At 31.8% G+C, this 19,236-nt stretch overlaps 1 protein-coding gene across 9 annotated transcripts in view; it reads left to right on the forward strand.

Annotated features, from left to right (window-relative positions):
- Positions 1-19,236, forward strand: part of LOC135210060 (phosphatidylinositol 3,4,5-trisphosphate 3-phosphatase and dual-specificity protein phosphatase PTEN-like) — an 81,551-nt gene that overhangs the window by 40,527 nt on the left and 21,788 nt on the right. For 5 of the 9 annotated variants that reach the window (XR_010313443.1, XR_010313446.1, XM_064242853.1 and 2 more), the window contains one exon: positions 17,365-17,992. The exons of the other annotated variants lie outside the window; for them this stretch is intronic. Coding sequence is in view for 3 of the 5 variants with exons in the window: in XM_064242853.1 (XP_064098923.1) it covers positions 17,365-17,390 (26 nt within the window). In the remaining 2 variants the exon portion in view is untranslated. Of the gene's footprint in view, positions 1-17,364; positions 17,993-19,236 lie in introns of those variants that run through there. 9 annotated transcript variants of the gene reach the window in all.

Here is a 19,236-nt window from a genome sequence, read left to right on the forward strand (position 1 = left end):
ATAAAATCAAAAATAGACTTATTAATATTCAACTATGAAAAACAAACAACTGCAGAATCTAATAACCAACATACAAATACAATGATTAAAAAACCACAAATAAATTCAAATGCATATAAACTACGAGGCAAAGTAAAATCAGCAATCAATTTACAGAATTTAACACCAATTCCTCCCAATAATGGAATATAAAATCATTCAATGGAATATAAATGGTCTCTTAACCCGACTACGTCTGGGTGAATTACAAAGAATCATACGAGACCACACCCCAATGTGCATATGCTACAACATATAGGAAGTAACCCTACAAATATCCAACACTATGAAATTGCCTGTTATTCACCAACTGACGGTGGAAAATTAGGCACAGCCATATACGTTCATAATAGCATTACATATGAACCTGTTGACATACCATCTATGCCATATCAAATAACATCAATTAAACTGTCTATGCCTGATAAAAGTAAAAGTTATTACTATTTGTAAATTTATATAAGCCAACCAAATTTCCAATGCAAATTTCAGTGATTTTTCTGAACTTATTAGCAAAAGTATACAGGAACCACTACTTATAGTAGGAGATTTTAATGCACATAATCCATTATGGGATATTAATAAACCCCACTGACACATCCGGAATCAACATAAGAGAATACTATAATGAAACACAACCTGTATTGTCTCAATGAAAGTGAAGTTTCCAACATATTTTTCAAATACACACCTAACCTTTTCTTCAATTGACATTTCATTATGTTCAAATGATGTAGCGGAGAAATTTGAATGGAACGTCCTAGACGATTCATACACAAGTGACCATTTCCCAATCATTCTGAACTACTTAAGTAATGTCAAAATATTGCCACCTACAAGATATAATATCCAAGCTAACTGGGATAAATATTTCCTATACACACGAAACATACCACCATTCCCACATAATGAAGATCACAATACTACATGGTGAATCCTTCTCAAACTTCATAATAAATGCTGCAGATAAAAGTATTCCAAAAACCAAAACACATTCCACAAAATCCCTGTCCCATGGTGGAATCCAACATTAACAACATTAAGTAAAATAAAACATATATTGAGTCGCAATCTAAACAGACTCAAACTCGCCTTAAATCACTCGACAAAATGCCCTATAGTATAAACATATTAAACAAAATAGTTATAACAAACATAACAATTAACCACATTAAACCACTATATAAACAAATATACAGCCAAATTTAGAAAAAACGGTAATAGCTGAAAAATCGCATCATGGAAGGAATATGTCTCAAACATATCTTCAAACACATCCACAAGGGATATCTGGCAAAAGATAAGGAAAATCAATGGAAAACATATAAGACCTCCAAGAAGTGCAATACATTTAAATGGAAAAATATACCATGATACTTATGAAATATCAAACATAATTGGGAAACATTTTGAAAACATCAGTGCTTACTCCAGCCTAGATACACATTTTCAAAGTATCAGAAAACAAAAGAAAATATAATACTCAATTTTGAAACTCTTGAAGACCTGGAATATAACTATATTTTTAACATGGATGAACTAGATAATGCCATCAACTCTTGCCATCCCTCTGCACCAGGATATATAAAATATCATTTGAAATGATAGAAAAATTAGCTCCTATAGCTAAATCCATATTTATTAAAATTTTACAATAGTATCTGGCTAAAACGTGTCTTTCCTGATAAATGGAAACATGCCATAATTATTCCAATAAACAAACCAGGAAAGGATGCAAGTAATCCATCCAATTATAGGACCGATATCTCTAACAAGTTGCCTATGCAAAATCTTAGAAAAAATGGTTAATGCACGATTAACGTATGTAATAACCAAAGAATAATTCCATTTTAACACCAACACAATCTGGTTCAATAGCTGGCAGATCAACCCTAGATCCCTTAACACATTTAGAAGATCATATCAAAAAAGGCTTTGAACAAAAAAATAACAGTAGCTATATTTTTTGATATAGAAAAAGCATACGATACAACATGGAAACATAACATCATGCAAAAACTCCACTCCAAGGGACTAAGAGGCCACTTACCAATATTTATTAAGAACTTCTTAACAAACAGAACTTTTCAAGTAAGAGTAGAAAAATTCATACTCAGTAAACCTATAAACTGGAAGAAGGAATCCCTCAAGGTAGTGTCTTGAGCTGTACATTGTTTGCTTTAGCAATCAATGACATTACTATAAATTTACCAAGTGTGTAAAAACAGTTTATATGTTGATGACTTTGTCATTTACTATACGAGTAGTAATTTGAGACATGCTCAGAGAGTTCTCAGTACTGCCATTTCAAAAATATATGTAGTTGGCAAATTCAGTTGGATTTAAATATTTCAACTGATAAAACAAAAGCAATCGTCTTCTACAAAGACAAAAGGTGGATGAAGAACCAAACAATCAAACTGCATCTTTATAGCACTGAAATACAATTTTGTACAAAAATCAAGTATCTAGGAGTAATATTTGATCAACATTTAAATTGGAAAGAACACATCAAATACATTAAAGCCAAGGGCACCAAAGCCCTTGCCATATTAAAAAGTTATCACACTAATTGGGGAGCAAAGCGAGACATTTTATTAATGATATATAAGGCAACAGTCTTATCCATAATAGATTACTGCTGTCCAATATATTCATCCGCCTCAGAATCTGCATTAAAATCTCTCGATGCAGTGCACCATGAAGGCGTGCGATTGTGCACAGGAGCTTTCCGATCGTCCCCAACAAACTCACTTTTGGTGGAGGCAGGTGTTTTGCCCTTAAAACAATCACCGTAATTTAATAACAATACAAAGAGTCTTTTCTTGCAAGCGGGATCGTCTCCTGCAACTTACTGCTTCCAAAACTGTAATCAAGTAACAGCAGTTAATAGTACTAGCTCTTTCCCAAAAGAGCTAGATACATAATGAACATACATAATATGAATCCAATTTTTCACCCACCAATGGAATTGCCACCACCATGGATTTTAAATAGAGTAAAGATATGTACCTCCCTGTCTTACCTACTCAAAAAACAAATGACAAGTACGGAAATGTACCGCCAACATGCTTTGGAGCACATTAGAAGAAAAGGCAACAAATTTATGATATATACAGACGGCTCCAAAAATAATGTTGGAGTAGGAGCATCTGCATATTCGAAAAATATGTTAAGTAAAAAAAGCCTACCTTCAATATCATCAGTATTTACTGCTGAAGTCACAGCCATACAGATGGCTCTAGATATGATATCTGAAGGCAAAAGCAAGTGTCTCTGTTATTTTCAGTGACTCACGTAGTGCTATAGGTGCAATAAGACAGTATAAACCAGGAACCAAACCAAATAGTACAGGAAATTCAAACTAAAAATTCATCAACTCCTCCAATCAGGAATATCAGTGGAAATATGTTGGATCCCAGCACACGTGGGAATAAAAGGAAATGAATATGCAGACTCTGCTAGCCAAATTAGCCTGCACTATCCCTCCAACAATTTCATATGCCCCAGTGTCAGACTGGGTAAAATCAGTTAAAACATTAATTTACCAGGATTGGAAAGAAGAATGGGCCTCGGTGCCAACGACAAATAAACTTAAAAATATAAAAATGAAGTCTATGCATGGAGAACATCCTCACAGGAGGAAAGAGCAAAAGAGGTGATCCTAGCAAGGCTACGTATAGGACACACAAGATTCTCACATGGTCACTTGATGTCAACACACATGCTGACCCAGTGAAATGTACAGATGTCCAAACACCCATGACAGTACAGCATTTGCTTGTTGAGTGCCCAAAATTGGACCCAGGAAAGATCTATTTATTCTGCGGAGTTCGGAAATGAAAAATATTCTTGCGGAAAGCAGGGATTTTTCAATTAATAAAATCATAAATTTTTTAAATAAGACGGGTTTCTCAAATAAAGTCTAATTTTTTTTTTTTTTTTTTTTTTTTTTTTTTTTTTTGTTTTTTTTTTTTTTTTTTTTTTTTTTTTTTTTCTTCTCAGGATTGATCCCTGAGAACCAGCCCGAGAAGAGTCTACTTGAGACTCAGAGGTCTGGAAAAACTAACCCCAACCCCTATTAATAATAATTGAACTCCCATCTGGCTTATGTCTTCATGATTTCCTCAGTCTTCTTAGAGGTATTATCCTATTATTTAAATACGTACTACTTTTTTTTTACCATTCATCATCCCATCTCATCACAAATCCAAGCTATGTCAGTGTTTGAGATCTGTCTTTGATACATATCTCCAACAATTCCTCAGTTAAATGTAAAGGCACATGCAGTGGAGAAATTCTCCCCCTTATTGGCCCTGAATTTGAAGCTTTTTGACATCCTTTGAGCATATACATATAGATGCCTTTCTTCTTCTACATCAGGATGTTTTCTTGAATGGTCGAAAGTGCCCTAGTGCTTGGCTTTATATAGCCTAATCTTCATAAATCAAATCAAACTCATAAGGTTAGGTGAGGCATTCCATGGTAACTTCCATGCAGCTCGTTCTTGTCAGGTATCTTGAAAATTTCTACCTTCACCCTCTTGCTTAAATTGTCATTCAGGCAACACAGAAATAATGTGGTTGTAGTTATCAAACAGTTTTCAATTCAAAAGATGAAGTAAGTACTTTTTATGCAGATTCTGATTAAATGGGCATCTATATTGTTATCTAGCCAGGTTCAATTAAAAAGTATGTATAGGTCATACACCCTTACAAAGTGATAGATTGGTACATTAAAAGAGAGAGCAATTTCACTACAGTAGAATGCTATGGCTGATAAGTGAAGTTCAGATACATATATAAAATTATGCACGAGTAACAGATGATGTCTTTTGCGCCAAAGCACGTGCGTCTTTCACTTGTATTTTATTAACTTTCTGTTGCTGTTGGGCTTGCTTTGAATTTTTTTGTCGCAGTTTTGACAATGATAAATGAAGTAAGCGTTTATAGCTAACATAAACTGGTTGTGTTTGCATGCTTGTGAAGTGCTTGCAAAATTTGTTTTAATATATATTTCGCTCGGTTTGACTAATAAGTTTTTAGCATATCTGCTGTGCCATGAACAAGTAAATATTAAGTATGTAAGTTTGGGGATGAGGAAGAAAGAATGTTAGCAGCTTGCAGAGTTGGTTATGAATATCCTGTGACAGGTTTTAAAGAATGGATTTAGAAATTGATTTTTGTAAAGCTTCCTCAAGATAAACTTCCTTTTGATATACCATATAGTTTTAACAAAATAGTTCAAGAAGTTATGTAATTCAGGCCTGTTAAGTAGAGAAGACAGAATGTTTTTTATGTACAAAGTACAAACTTCTGCCTCATTAAAACTTATTTTTTACTGGAAGGGCCAAGTACTCAAGAACTTCCTTTATAGTTTACCAAATGTTGTAAAGCTTCATTTGCTCTGAATATCTAAGTTCAATATAGTGCTTGTTTTAATAGCAGATTTCATTAAATAAAATTTGGTCAGACTTAACATTTTGCTCTGAATATCTAAGTTCAATATAGTGCTTGTTTTAATAGCAGATTTCATTAAATAAAATTTGGTCAGACTTAACATTTTGTGAAGAACATTAACAGTTAAAGAGATAATAAATTGATGATTTTATTTGAGGTAAATAATTATAAAAATGAATAAACATTTTCTTTCCAGCAGGCACTTTGCACAACAATTGTTTTACAGCAGTAGTAGTGACCTGTTATCATTAAAAGGAGGTGGAAGGAATAAGAAATTATATTGTGTTGATGTTTGTCTTTTCTTCAAATTAAATTAAATAATCTGATATAATTAGTCATCCCAAGCCCAAAGTTAGCAATAATTTTGCACTTACTGATGACAGCAACAGAATTGGCCCTTTTATTGTCTAGGTGTTCATAAGAAATGCAAACATTGCTGTTACAGGAGGCATTTTTTCCAGTTTGGTGAATAGAGCATACCAATTGTAAATTGAGTGGTAACAGCCAGCTGAACTTGTATTGGTGAGGGAGGTTACATAGAATTTTGGGAGACCTGCTCTTGCCCAATAGTCAAGCAAGTCACAGCTTTATATCTACATAATTTGTTCATTTGGGTTAAATCATTACCAGTCTCTTCTGCATTTATTTTCTCATCTGTGTCTGCTGTTTACTTGTATGTGTTTTTACCATCTTTTAGTAACTAATTTGAGTGACTGATGGTCTTGATAAAATATCATTGTTGTAATATTCATTTGAGTTTATTTCATAGGTGGCACTTACTTGTTTATGTGTTGCTTGTCATCAAGCCCTTGTCAAGCCTTGTATATTGATGATGGCATAACAGTTATTTTTGCATGTAGCTCATACTTCCTTTTATCTTAAATACGTATTGTGTTCACAGCACATAAGAATATATTAGTTACATGCAAGGCCCTAACTTGATGGTCCCTATATGAAGAGTATGCAGACTTCTTTGTCAGTGACCCAAGCCATGAACATCAGCTTTGTAAATTTTCACACTTGAAGGTTACTCATAGGTCTGAAAGATTTTTCTGTGTCAGTTGACTTAAGATTTGCCAGATTTTGTAACCCCCATGTTGCAATCTGTGTTGAAGAAAGTGAGCTTATGTATGTACGATTTTAAAAGGAAAGTTTATTTAGGTTCGTCCCTTTTCATGAAAGTTGACCGGCAGTCTTTTCATCAACTTTTCTATCAAGTGATCAAGACTAAGGGCCTAGATTTAAAAGCCCTGTTCCAGGAATATGGGAGGGAAATGTCGACTGTTACCAGATTATTCTGTGGAGTTGTACTGTTTACGTGGAGTATCTTGAGCATTCAGACCATGCCTTATTTTGTGAGAAACAGCACTAAAGATGCTAACACATTGCACTAGTCACCTATTTTTAACATTAATGGTGTACTTTAAAATATGTCAGTACTATCCACATTGTTTGAATGCTATAAGACAGAATGTGAAGCATCATACCTGAAGAGAATTTAGTAAACAACTGCACATTTCCAGTAAGTGTATGTGACATGGTACATTTACTCAGGTGGAAGGATTAACTTAAGACTTCCAACTATATATGCATTGTCATGGTGCTGTAAGCTTTATTTAGTTTGAATTACTGTTCCACCTAAATAGCTATTTTTAGTTTCCTTCCCTTCCCCTCTACACCTTTCACAAGAAGAGCCTAATGGGTCTGCCCTGACTGTGTAACTTCACTCACCAACCCAGCTCAGCCAGTGGCTAAAATTGGGATATGTTTACTGATGTTCAGCCAAGTGTCTGGTAAAAGTAGCAGTTTGTGTCTAAGAAGCAGACTTTAAAATGTCTTATATTTTTTGTATGTTTCAACAGTTAAACTTCTTACACTCTTGTGACATGGCTATAGAATTTTCATGCTGAAGTTCTTGTAACTTCACAATTATACCTAGAAATTTACTGCTGATTCAAATTATTGTTTAAGATAAGGGCTATAGATATTTCTATATAGTGGAATATATTACATTTAGGATGATAGCTTCAACAGATTCCAATTTGGTTTTTTAGCTTATTTAGACATTTGAACTTTTTTTTGCTTTTTCTTCAAGTGTTTAGTCATTTAATCATTTGATCACCATTATGGCTGTTGTGTATCCAATTGAAGCATAAATACAGCTATTACATATGCAAGTAGCTATGGACCAGCAAATTTGCGGTGTGAATGGGTAATATTCAAAACAGATAGGAAATCACAAGTTTCTAAACACAATGTTAGTATGTCCAGGGATTTCTCACATTTATGTGTTGAATTTTTGGCAGATTACGTGGAAGTATGTCCCTAGTAGACTCATTGTAAAGCCCTATCTGTCAAGTCTTAAAGAGAAATGCATGTGTGATTTAACTGCTGTAAAAGGTGTAACAGGTATTAAGTTATTGGTGATAGCTCAGAAGTAAATAGTAAATATTAGTGAAAAATATACATTTTTATGACTACGTAGTGTGGCTAGCAAAAACTTCTCCAGTGTCGTATATTTCATTAGTATGTGAAGAATGGATTGTGACGTCTGGGGTAATAAAGGGAATGAATATTTACACTGTAATTAGTTAGTTGGCTGTTTAATATCCTCAGAAAAGACATTTTGGTGGTAATACAATGCTCTTAAGAATTAAAATTGCCTTCTTTCACAGTATTCATACTGTATTAAATTATTTTTATAATTTGTATAGTATAGATAGTATATGGTTGTTGTATCAGTTTAAATCACAGAGGAAAGATTAAGGTGGCTTTGTGCATGCTCAATGATTAATGCAAAAACTACTCTAATTTTATTTTTTGCATGAAATTAGTAACTACTTTGCCATTGGCTAACATATGAGTTTTTATTAGTGGCAAAATTGATTGAGAAGTGAAGGATTGTATAAAATATTAGTCTTTTTCGTATTAAATTAAATCAAAGGTTTTCTAGAATTTTTAAATGAATTTTGTTGACAGGTAATGATTATAAAGATTATGCACCATGTTTGCTGGAATTTAATGTACTTTTTTTCTGCAAGCAACTGATTGGTAATGATTCACATTTCCCACCTTCAGACATTACACAAACCACTTTTAAGGTATCTTATAATGAAGTTCGACTTCCGCTATGAAATACAGTAGAGACCCGGTTCACGACCGTATTAGTACTCGACATAATCGGATTTCGCCACTAAATTTCCAATAAACTTTGTATCTGTTTTCAACCAAAAAACCAGTTTCCGACCCCTGACCATAGGATGTTTGTAAACAAAACTGTTTCCGCCAGCCGCCGCTAGTTGGCGTCATCCAGTGCTACCAAATGTAGCATAATTTCATGTTTTTTAGCACAATTTGACCCAAGAATTGGAGCTTAGCATAATTTCTTTCACACTTAGGGTTCTAGTACAATTTTAGAATGTATTTTCACTAAAATTTTAAATAAAATGCAGAAAATTCCTCAATTTCATACACAGCTATAGTGAATGTATCTACAAGTGAAATTGCCTCAAAAGCAGCACTAACAAATGAGTTAATTGCTAAGTTTGAACCCAACTAAGGAATGTTAAATTTTGTGAATATAAATAAATACCCACAGTGGCATGACAAACGATCAGTAAAGTGTTAATAATGTTTTTTCTTCATGAGTAAAGAATTACTTTTTTTCCTTTTTTTCCTTTTTTAAGTTTTATTTTTTTTCAGTAATCAAAATTTTAATTATGTCTGAAGTGATTTTCACACAATTTTCAAGTATTTATTCATTATGTATGTGATCTGTTAAAGAAAAATAGTGTTTCAGTGGCATGATAAAGATCAAGTAATAAGTACGTATGTTTTTCTTTTTGAGTAGAGACTGGTTTGTTTGTTTACCTTTTTTTTTAGTTTTAATTTTTCAGTAAATATCAGTAAATAACAAAATGTTATATTTGAAGTAATTTTCACACATTTTCAAGTATTTATTAATTGTTTATGTGACCTGTTAAAGATAAATGGTTCTGAGTGGCATGATAATGATGCAGTAATAAGTAAATTTTTTTGTTTTTCTTCACATTTGTATGTGTGATCTTCACCACATTTGTAAATAGTATAATAGTGATTGCATATCAAATAGTGTACTAGTGATTGCGTATGTGATCTATTAAAGAAAAATGGTGTTTTATTACGAGTTTCCTAACATGTAAAGATCATCAAATTATTAGTTATAATATTGTCTGTTCGTCACTTTTTATCATTTCACCTAATATATAAATGTTTTAAATTTCCATTACATCGTTGTTTTAGCTCGAATGTATTTGAGAAATGAGATAATGATAGATTAATAGCATAATTCTGGCACAAAATTGCACCATATTTGGCATAAATTCTTGCTTGGACCGACTAGCATAATTTAGCAAAACGGTTGGTAACACTGGTGACGCCACTCAGCATTGTTTAAAGTCCGCAACTAATGTTTACAAACATTCAAACATGTGTCGTGTCTTGAACACCTTGCGCGCATTTCGTTTGCTTTTTCGGTGGTATCAACTCTATACGCAATTACCTTTTGATTCATCATGGGTCCCAACATTACTACTGGCTACCCATTAAAACCTTCTGCTATTGTTTATCTCTGAAATAATGGAAAAGCGTTTTCCTTCTTCAAAAAGTTTCCATCATTTCCAACTCCAAAATAAACCTTAAGTTTCGTCTATCCTCTCCTCTGCATGAAAGTGATGAGCGAAAAAAAATTTAATCAAGCACCCTTGCTTGATTTTTTTTCAAGCGTAGACATATTCTAAAACCATGCTCACACTTGAGGCGCGAGTTTCAGTAGCAAATGCAATACGTATTTAAGTGTTAGGTTTGGAGTGAAGGCAATGTTACGTAGGTAGGTTACATGTGCGGTTCGGTAGCGAATGCAATCTTCAAGCTTTGTTAAGCTTTCCGGTAAAGAAGAAGTTAGTCATAGTTTATATCAGAGAAGCCACTATGCCATATTAAGTGCGTAGTAATTAAGAAATTAAGAAGAATCCTTTATGTCGTACTGTAATACGTTAATGTTTACGTGTAAGATTTGGTAGCAACCAGTTACATACGTAACATGTTCGGTTCGGTAGCAATGCAATCTAAGCTTTTTAAGCGTGCCGGTAAAGAAGAGGTTAGCCTTAGGTTAACTCAGAATCCGCTACTGTATACATTAATTATAGAAATTAAGTAGATTCTTTTATGTCTACTGTAAAAATACGTCATTGTTTACGTGTGAGATTTGGTAGTGAAACCACTGTCACATACGTAACGTGTGCCGTTCGGTAGCGAACGCAATCTTAATCTTTGTTAAGCTTGCTGGTAAAGAGGAAGTTAGCCTTAGCTTAATCAGAGAAGCCGCTATGGTATAGAATAATTATAGAAATTAAGACGATTCTTTTATGTCTACTGTAAAAAGATGTCAATGTTTACGTATGAGGTCTGGTAGTGACACAGTTTACATATGCAACGCATGCGCGGTAACGAACGCAATCTGAATGCTTCGTTTATAAGCGTCGTCGTAAAAAGAAAGAAAGAAAAAAAAAGAGGTTGGCTTGATATTAAACTCAAGAGAAGCTGGTACATAATGGTATAGTAATTAAAGACATTAAGAAGATTCTTTTACTTATGCGTACGTATATATGTACCATGCAGTACCATAATAATTGTCAAAGTCCAATAAGCTTGAAACCAGCCCAGATATTGGACAATTTGCCGTAAAAGACGCACCTTTTTTTATAAGGACATTTATGAAACAAAATCGTTAGTATCATAACATTACATTTACTGAAAGATAATTTTCAAGCGATTTTGTATAAAGTATTGCAGTCGACTCCGTAAAAGGTTTACAATAAATTAATACCGAATGTAAATGTTTTTAGGCTTATAGCGAGATATGGTTTTATGGTTTCTTTACTACTATAGTCCCGATATAAACCACCAGGGCTGCGCTATGGTTTGTTTACATCCTTAAATGCCGACTTACTGTAGGCAAATTTTTGCAAGTTTTTGATAAATATAAATTGGGTTTAATTTTAATAGTTTATTAATTTACTGTAATAATTAGACTTGCTTTTCAATGTTTTTATTATGTTAGCAACACGTTTTATGCCTACCAACTACACTACGTTCTACTTACTATTTACCTAGGTAGCCTATGGATCTTGGTCAACAATCAGTTGGACACAGGCTAGTTTTCTTTTATACTGTATATTATACATTTAAAATTATAAATATACGTTTAACATGATATTTATTTAACTTTTTAAACTTATTTAGTTGTATTTACATGTAATGTATTGTATAAAAAGGCAAGGTTAGGGTAATAACTGATGGTCAGGAACGGATTAATCCATTTTCAGTATTTTCTTATGGAAAACTTGATTCATTTCTCGAAATAATCGAATTTCGACGCTACTTCTGGAACGAATTATCGTCGAGAACCGAGGCTCTACTGTATATTAGTCATTCAGAACTCACCAGCTCTACCACTGATAGCTGGAGTGTGTGTACGTACATGGTGCCACAAATAAAGGTGAACTTCATTGACTACTTGACCTGCCTATGGCTGTTCTTTTTATTCTGAAATTTGGGAAATAAAATGGGAATTATATAAATACAGTGTAGTGGGTGAAACAAACTGAAGCTATAGATTATGACATTGGCCTGTGTACTTACATAGTGAATAGAAGATGTATTATACTGTTTCTCAAATGTTTTCAAATTTACCAGGATCCAGACTATAATTTCTGTTGATATTACATGCAGATTTGATTTTTTTTCTGGGTAATTGGTTGTGTGTCTGTCATTTGGTTGTTTTGACTTTTTGTGCTTCTCCATTTTTGAACGTAAAACATTAAGCTTCAGCTTGAAAAAGACACCAGTACTAGTGCATAAGGTGAAAACTAAAGTTCACAGCAACCTGTTCTGTAAACAGGAAGTTTTTTTTTTTTTTTTTTTTTTTTTTTTAAAGCACAAATGAATTTTGGGACCCTCTTGGAATCTCAAAAGTGTTTTAGTAGTACATATAGGAAAACTTTGAGATTCCTAATCTGGATCTATGTATCTGGATCTGAAGTGTTTATAATTAGAAAACTTTGGGATTCCAAATCTGGTTATATTTCGTAAGTGTTTATCATGGTCCTTGAAGTTATTAATTGTTAGTAAAATTTGCATATGAAAATTGAGTCTTGAATTAACATTTTCAGTATGCTTTGCATTTGATGCCTTTTAAACAGAATGGATATCATTCTTCCTTCTATATGAAATGCATACAAATATTTTAATTGTATTTTAATAACCCATGATCATCATAATATAAAAGCATGGTTTTTAAGATATAGTATTCACCTTTTCATGCATGATTATTTGGCTACAAGTTGTTTATCATCCAAAAATGGTATTTATGGTATGACTAATAATTTTACTTTTATTAATTTTCTTGAATTAAGAAATTTCCTCTTTCTTGTGATTAAAGTAACTTTGTATTAATGTAATTTACTTCTCTTGACAAGGATTGATTGTTCATTTACATGTATACATTTGAAATGCACTTGAGACTATAATTTTCTTGCAGTGAAAATTTTAAGGCATCAAAAATTTTCCCGCTGATAAATATATATACAAATAACATAAATAGTATGTCTGAAGAGGATCATGTTTTCTCAGGCATGTATGACCATTAGTGTAGGAGAATGGGTAAGTGTGTTATATGAAGAATAATATTACGAGTGTTCATTCCTTGTAAAATACCTTACATTATTCCCACCCCTTGTCTCTCTCTTTACATATAGTATAAAATTTCTTTATGAACACATTTGAATTCAATGTTTCAGTTTTACGATGCTTTACGTTCATAGTGAAATGGTAGAAATACAGTAGTGTGCATCAGGTTCCCATTTTAAAACTTTTCTAAGTACATGTATATAGTTTGTGCCATTATTATTCTTGCACAGTCCACTGAGTTGGGGAATTTTAGTGGAAAAGTTTAAAATTTTTACTTTGAAGCCAGCCTTTTTTTATGTTAAGTTAGATATTTAAAGTTGGGATTTGAATATTTTTGGAATATGGAAACGAAAGGCTTTATTACCTTTTCATTCGCATTTGAACCCAAAGTTGAAACATTTAGTGAGTGACGATCATCTAAATATGTACAGTGGTCCCCCCGTATTCGCGGAGGATGCATACCAGACTCCCCCGTGAATAGTTAGAACCCGCGAATGTTTGGTAAAAACCGCCTATTTTGTTAGTTAAAACTCAAGAAAAACCCACTAAAAATTTTCATACTTGGTTTTTTTGATAGTTTTATCACAAAAAGTGCATTTTATGATGAAATTGAAAAAAAGAAACAGGAATTTGTGGATGTTTCTCATAGAAAAATACAGCGAATGTGCGAATTTTCTGAGAATAATGCGGGAAAACGTTCCTGAGAGAAATCCGCGAATGTGTGAGTCCGCGAATCCGGAGAACGTGAATACTTCATATACCTTAAGGCAATTTATTAACTTAATAGTGAATTTCTATATGTCAAATTAACCCTTAAACGCTGAAGCGGTATTTTAAAAATCGTCTCCCGTATGCCGGCGGCGTTCGTGAGTGAGCGCCGAAGCTGAAATTTTTTTTTTTTTTCAAAAAATCACAGCACGCCTAGTTTTCAAGATTAAGAGTTCATTTTTGGCTCCTTTTTTTTTCATTGCCTGAAGTTTAGTATGCAACCATCAGAAATGAAAAAAAAATATCATTATCATATATAAATATTGGGATATATGACAGCTCAAAAAAAAATTTCATATATACGTAATTGTATACAAATCGCGCTGTGAGCCAAACGGTTAAAGCTAACAAGTTAATTTTTTTCGTTGTATTTTACACTAAATTGTGATCATTTTGGTATATAACACATTGTAAAACGATCAAGGCAACATAGAGAAAATATCACAAAATGATGCATGAATTCGTAACGTGCAGACGTAAAAAAAAGCAGTTTTCAAAAATTCACCATAAATCGAAATATTGTGCTAGAGACTTCCCGTTTGTTGCAAAATGAAGGTAATTGATTGAATATTACTAAACTGTAAGTGTTGTAGCTTACAATTGCAGTTTTCGACCATTTCGGTCGAGTTAAAATTGACCAAAGGACAAATTTTTTCTATTTATCGTTATTTATATGAAAATATTTCAAAACTGATAAAAGCTACAACCATAGGTTGTTTTTAGTTGTATTTTACATGAAATTGCACACATTTTCATATATAAAACTTTATGTAACGGCAAATTTAAAATGGTGCAAACATTACGATAATCGGACGAAAAAATTTATGATTTTTTCGGAAGAGTTACAGCATGGGCATAAGGAAAAAGTTTATTTCATAAATTCACCATAAATAGAAATATTGTGCTAGAGGCTTCCAATTTGTTGCAAAATAAAGGTAAATGATTTAATATTACTAGAATATAATAGTTTTAGCTTACAATTGCATTTTTTTACCATTTCGTTCGAGTCAAAGTTGACCGAATGTTGAAATTTTGGCACTTGTCGTTATTTATATGAAAATATTTCAAAACTGATAAAAGCTACAACCATGGGTTGTTTGTTGTTGTATTCTACATGAAATTGCGCACATTTTCATATATAAAACTTTATGTAATGGCTAATTTAAAATGGTGCAAACATTACGACAATCAGACAAAAAAATTTTGATTTTTTTCGGAAGAGTTACCGCGCGGACGTAAGGAAAATGTTTCTTTTTTTTTTCATAAATTCACCATAAATCAAAATATTGTGCTAGAGACTTCCAATTTGTTGCAAAATAAAGGTAAATGATTGAATATTACTAGAATTTACAAGAGTTTTTGCTTACAATTCCGTTGTTCGACCATTTCCGTCGAGTCCAAGTTGACCAAAGGTTGATATTTTGGCACATCGTTATTTATATGAAAATATTTCAAAACTGAAAAAAGCTACAACCATGGATTGTTTTTTGTTGTATTCTACATGAAATTGCGCACATTTCCATAAATAAAACTTTATGTAACGGCTAATTTAAAATGGTGCAAACATAATGACAATCGGACGGACGAAAAATTGTATAATTATTTTTGGAAGAGTTACCGCACGGACGTAAGGAAAAAGTTTTTTCATAAATTCACCATAAATCAAAATATTGTGCAAGAGACTTCCAATTTCTTGCAAAATGAAGGTAAATGGTTGAATATTAGTAGTACTAGAATATAAGAGTTTTAGCTTATAATTGCGTTTTTCGACCATTTCGGTTGAGTCAAAGTTGACCAAAGGTTGAAATTTGTTTACCGCCGCGCGACTGTTGGACAAACAGTTAACTACCGTTCTCCCCTTGTTTGAAACTTACGACCATTCCAGCTGCCGCTAGCTACTTCCTATTGTTAAAGGACCTCAGGTTTGCATAGTTAGGAAAAATGCAATTTTCGACAAATTGTCATTTTTAGTTGTATTGTGCATGAAATTGTGCACATTTTCATATATAATACTCAGTGTAACGGCTAATATAAAATGGTGCAAAAATTATGTCAAAGTGATGTGTCGCTGATGTTTTTTAGTACGAGAAGAAAGAAATACGCGCTTGCGCGCCTGGGTAACGATTGTAAGCAAAACAACGCCTTGATCCGTGAGCTCCCAGCATCCCCCAATGTGCGTGATTCAAAAGTTTTCGCCTGGTAGGCCTATTTTTCCGCGAATTTAAAAAAAAACTTTTTTTATATCGACGTACCATACGTCCAATCGGCACCCAACAGACAATTTATGTTGACGTTTAATACGTCCAGTTGGCGTTAAAGGGTTAATACAGTTCATTTTCTGGCTTTAAATCATGTCCAGTTGGTTGTAATATCTTCCCTATCACATAACTGAAAACAGGCCAGTTTGGAATTCTTTCAATATTTTTCAGGAGCATTCTTAGAGACTTCATGTGTACGTGAAATACAGTGCTCCCTCACTTTTTTGTGGGGATAGGTTCGAAAACCTACTGCAGAATTGCAAAATCCTCTTTAAAAATGCTTACAACTGCCAAATACCGTGTACCCCTTAAACTAAATTGCTCATAACTGCCTATTTTAACATTCACTGCATAATTTAATGTGAAAAAGCTAATTAGTGACAATTTTAAGAAATACGGTTCGTAGAAAAATTCGCGAATTGGTGAAAGTTCCCACATAAAAGTGAAAGATAAGTTCCACAAAAATTCACGAAAAAGGGGGTGTCCACTAAAAAGTAACAACTCTTGAGTGTGTTGAAGGTAATAAAGCTTGATTTGGGTTTTCCACTATGTAGCTCTTTTCACTTTTTGTAGAGCAGTTCAAGGCCAGAATGTGATGTATTTACCAAGTATTTACTAGTTGCTGCTTTTGACCTGTAGGACATACTAGTTTTCTTATTAGAACCATTGGGCTTAAAAACATCCACCCTCTGTTGCTGTTCTTTATGCACTTCATTTTTATTCCTGTTTTGAACTTAATCTCATCCTTGTACATACTCTTATGAGTATGTAACATCATGTAGTTTGAAGTAGATAAATTAGGTAAAATTTGTAAATTTGTTCATGCTGCTTACTTGAAGCTTATTTATTCATAATGGGATTTCAAATAAATTATGATATTACCACTAAAAAGATCTCTTTTGTAGGTTTAATAAGAGTTACTGCTTTTCTTGGTAGTCTTTTGGAAAGTATCACAATTCTTGGAGAAGTTTTTGCTAAAGGCTGCAATATCACTTTAGGATCTATAGTCCTTTCGAGTTTTATACATTTCATATATCTATTTTAGCCATAAGTAAGCATGTGTTAGTTACGTCTGGAGACCCCGGCCTGCGTAACGACTTCATTCCTTTCAGTGGAGGGGCCGGAGGTGCTCCTGTGACCCCACCGGGACCTGCGGGGGGAAATGGTGGGGAACCTCTCAACCACTCATCATCTCACTCCTCCCGGCTTCTCAACTCTAGGCCTCTCATCACTCAACTCTGAAATTATGTCATCCTACAATTGGCTTCAATTTTTTTTTCTTCTAATTTTTACCACTATTTATACTCATGTTTCTAGTGTAACATGTAAGCATTCTTAAGGTGCCCACTATCCATTAGGACCATTTTCATTAGCAATATCACAGTAATTAATCACTCACAATAAATAAATAAATGTCATTTGGAAATTCAGTGTCTATGGATATATCTCACACCCAGGTTTAATGGTGTTGTGTCAAATCAGTCCACTGTTTCCCCTCCATAGTTGTTGGTGTAACCTTTTTTGGAATAAGGAAAATGGTCTCTGTTGGAGTAGTCCTCTTCTCATTGGATAGCAAAGTGGTCTCCCCCCTCGTCACATCTACCTCTATTGGCTTTATAACTTGGGTGATTTGCCTGAATATGTTTTGTAACTTCATCCTGGAATTGGAACTTTGAAAGGTGATTGGATATATGCATGAATGTAGTGTCAAAGCCTGATGCAAGAGTTTATATATATAGTATACCTTATATCAAAATGTATTACATTATATATATATATATATGTATGGTATATATATATATGTATATATATATATAGTATAATATATATGCTATATATATATATATATATATATATATATGATATATATATTATTATATATGTATATATATATATATTTATATGTATAGTATATAAATATATATGTATATATATATTATATATATGTTAAGTATATTATTATATATATGTATATATATAATATATATGTATATAATCTATTATATATATATGTATATATATATATTATTTATATAATAAATATATAGATATGTATATATATATTATATTATATGTATATATATATCTATAACTATATTATAATGTAGTATATATTATATATATATAGTATGGTATATATATATATTATATATTGTATTATTAATATATATATTATATCTGTTATATTATGTATATTATTATGTATAATATATGTATATATATATATGTATATATATGTATTTATATATATGTATATATATGTAATTATATATGTTATATATGTATTCATAGTATGGTACTATAGATGTTATATATATATGTATAATATATGGAGATATATATATGTATATATAATGTATATATATATTATTGTAATATAATATGGTATATTATTTATTGTTATATAGTATGTATATTATATGGATATATATTTAGATATATATGGTGTATATATATTTGTATTATATATATATGTAATATATATGTAATATATTATAATTTATGTATATATAGTATCATATTATATGTATAATATATGTATAGTATATATATTGTATAATATTAAGTATATATATCTATGGTATATATATGGTATATATATATAAAAAAGAAAAAAAAAAAAGAAAGGTAATATATATGTATTGTATATATAGTATGTATAATATATTATAGTAATTATGTATATATCTATATGTATATTAATTATGTATATATATGTATAATATATATATTGTTATATATGTATAATATATGTATTGTATATATATGTATATATATGTATGTTAAATTAAATAAATAAATAATGTCTATTATATGAATATATATATAATATGTAATAATGTTATATATAGATATGTATATATATGTATATATTACATTAATGTTAATATATTATGGTATATATACATCTATATATATATGTCTAGAGATACATTATATAATGTATATATATATACATATTGTATATATATATACATGTCTAT

Source organism: Macrobrachium nipponense, chromosome 39 (assembly GCF_015104395.2).
Source record: "Macrobrachium nipponense isolate FS-2020 chromosome 39, ASM1510439v2, whole genome shotgun sequence".
Classification (NCBI taxonomy): domain Eukaryota; kingdom Metazoa; phylum Arthropoda; class Malacostraca; order Decapoda; family Palaemonidae; genus Macrobrachium; species Macrobrachium nipponense.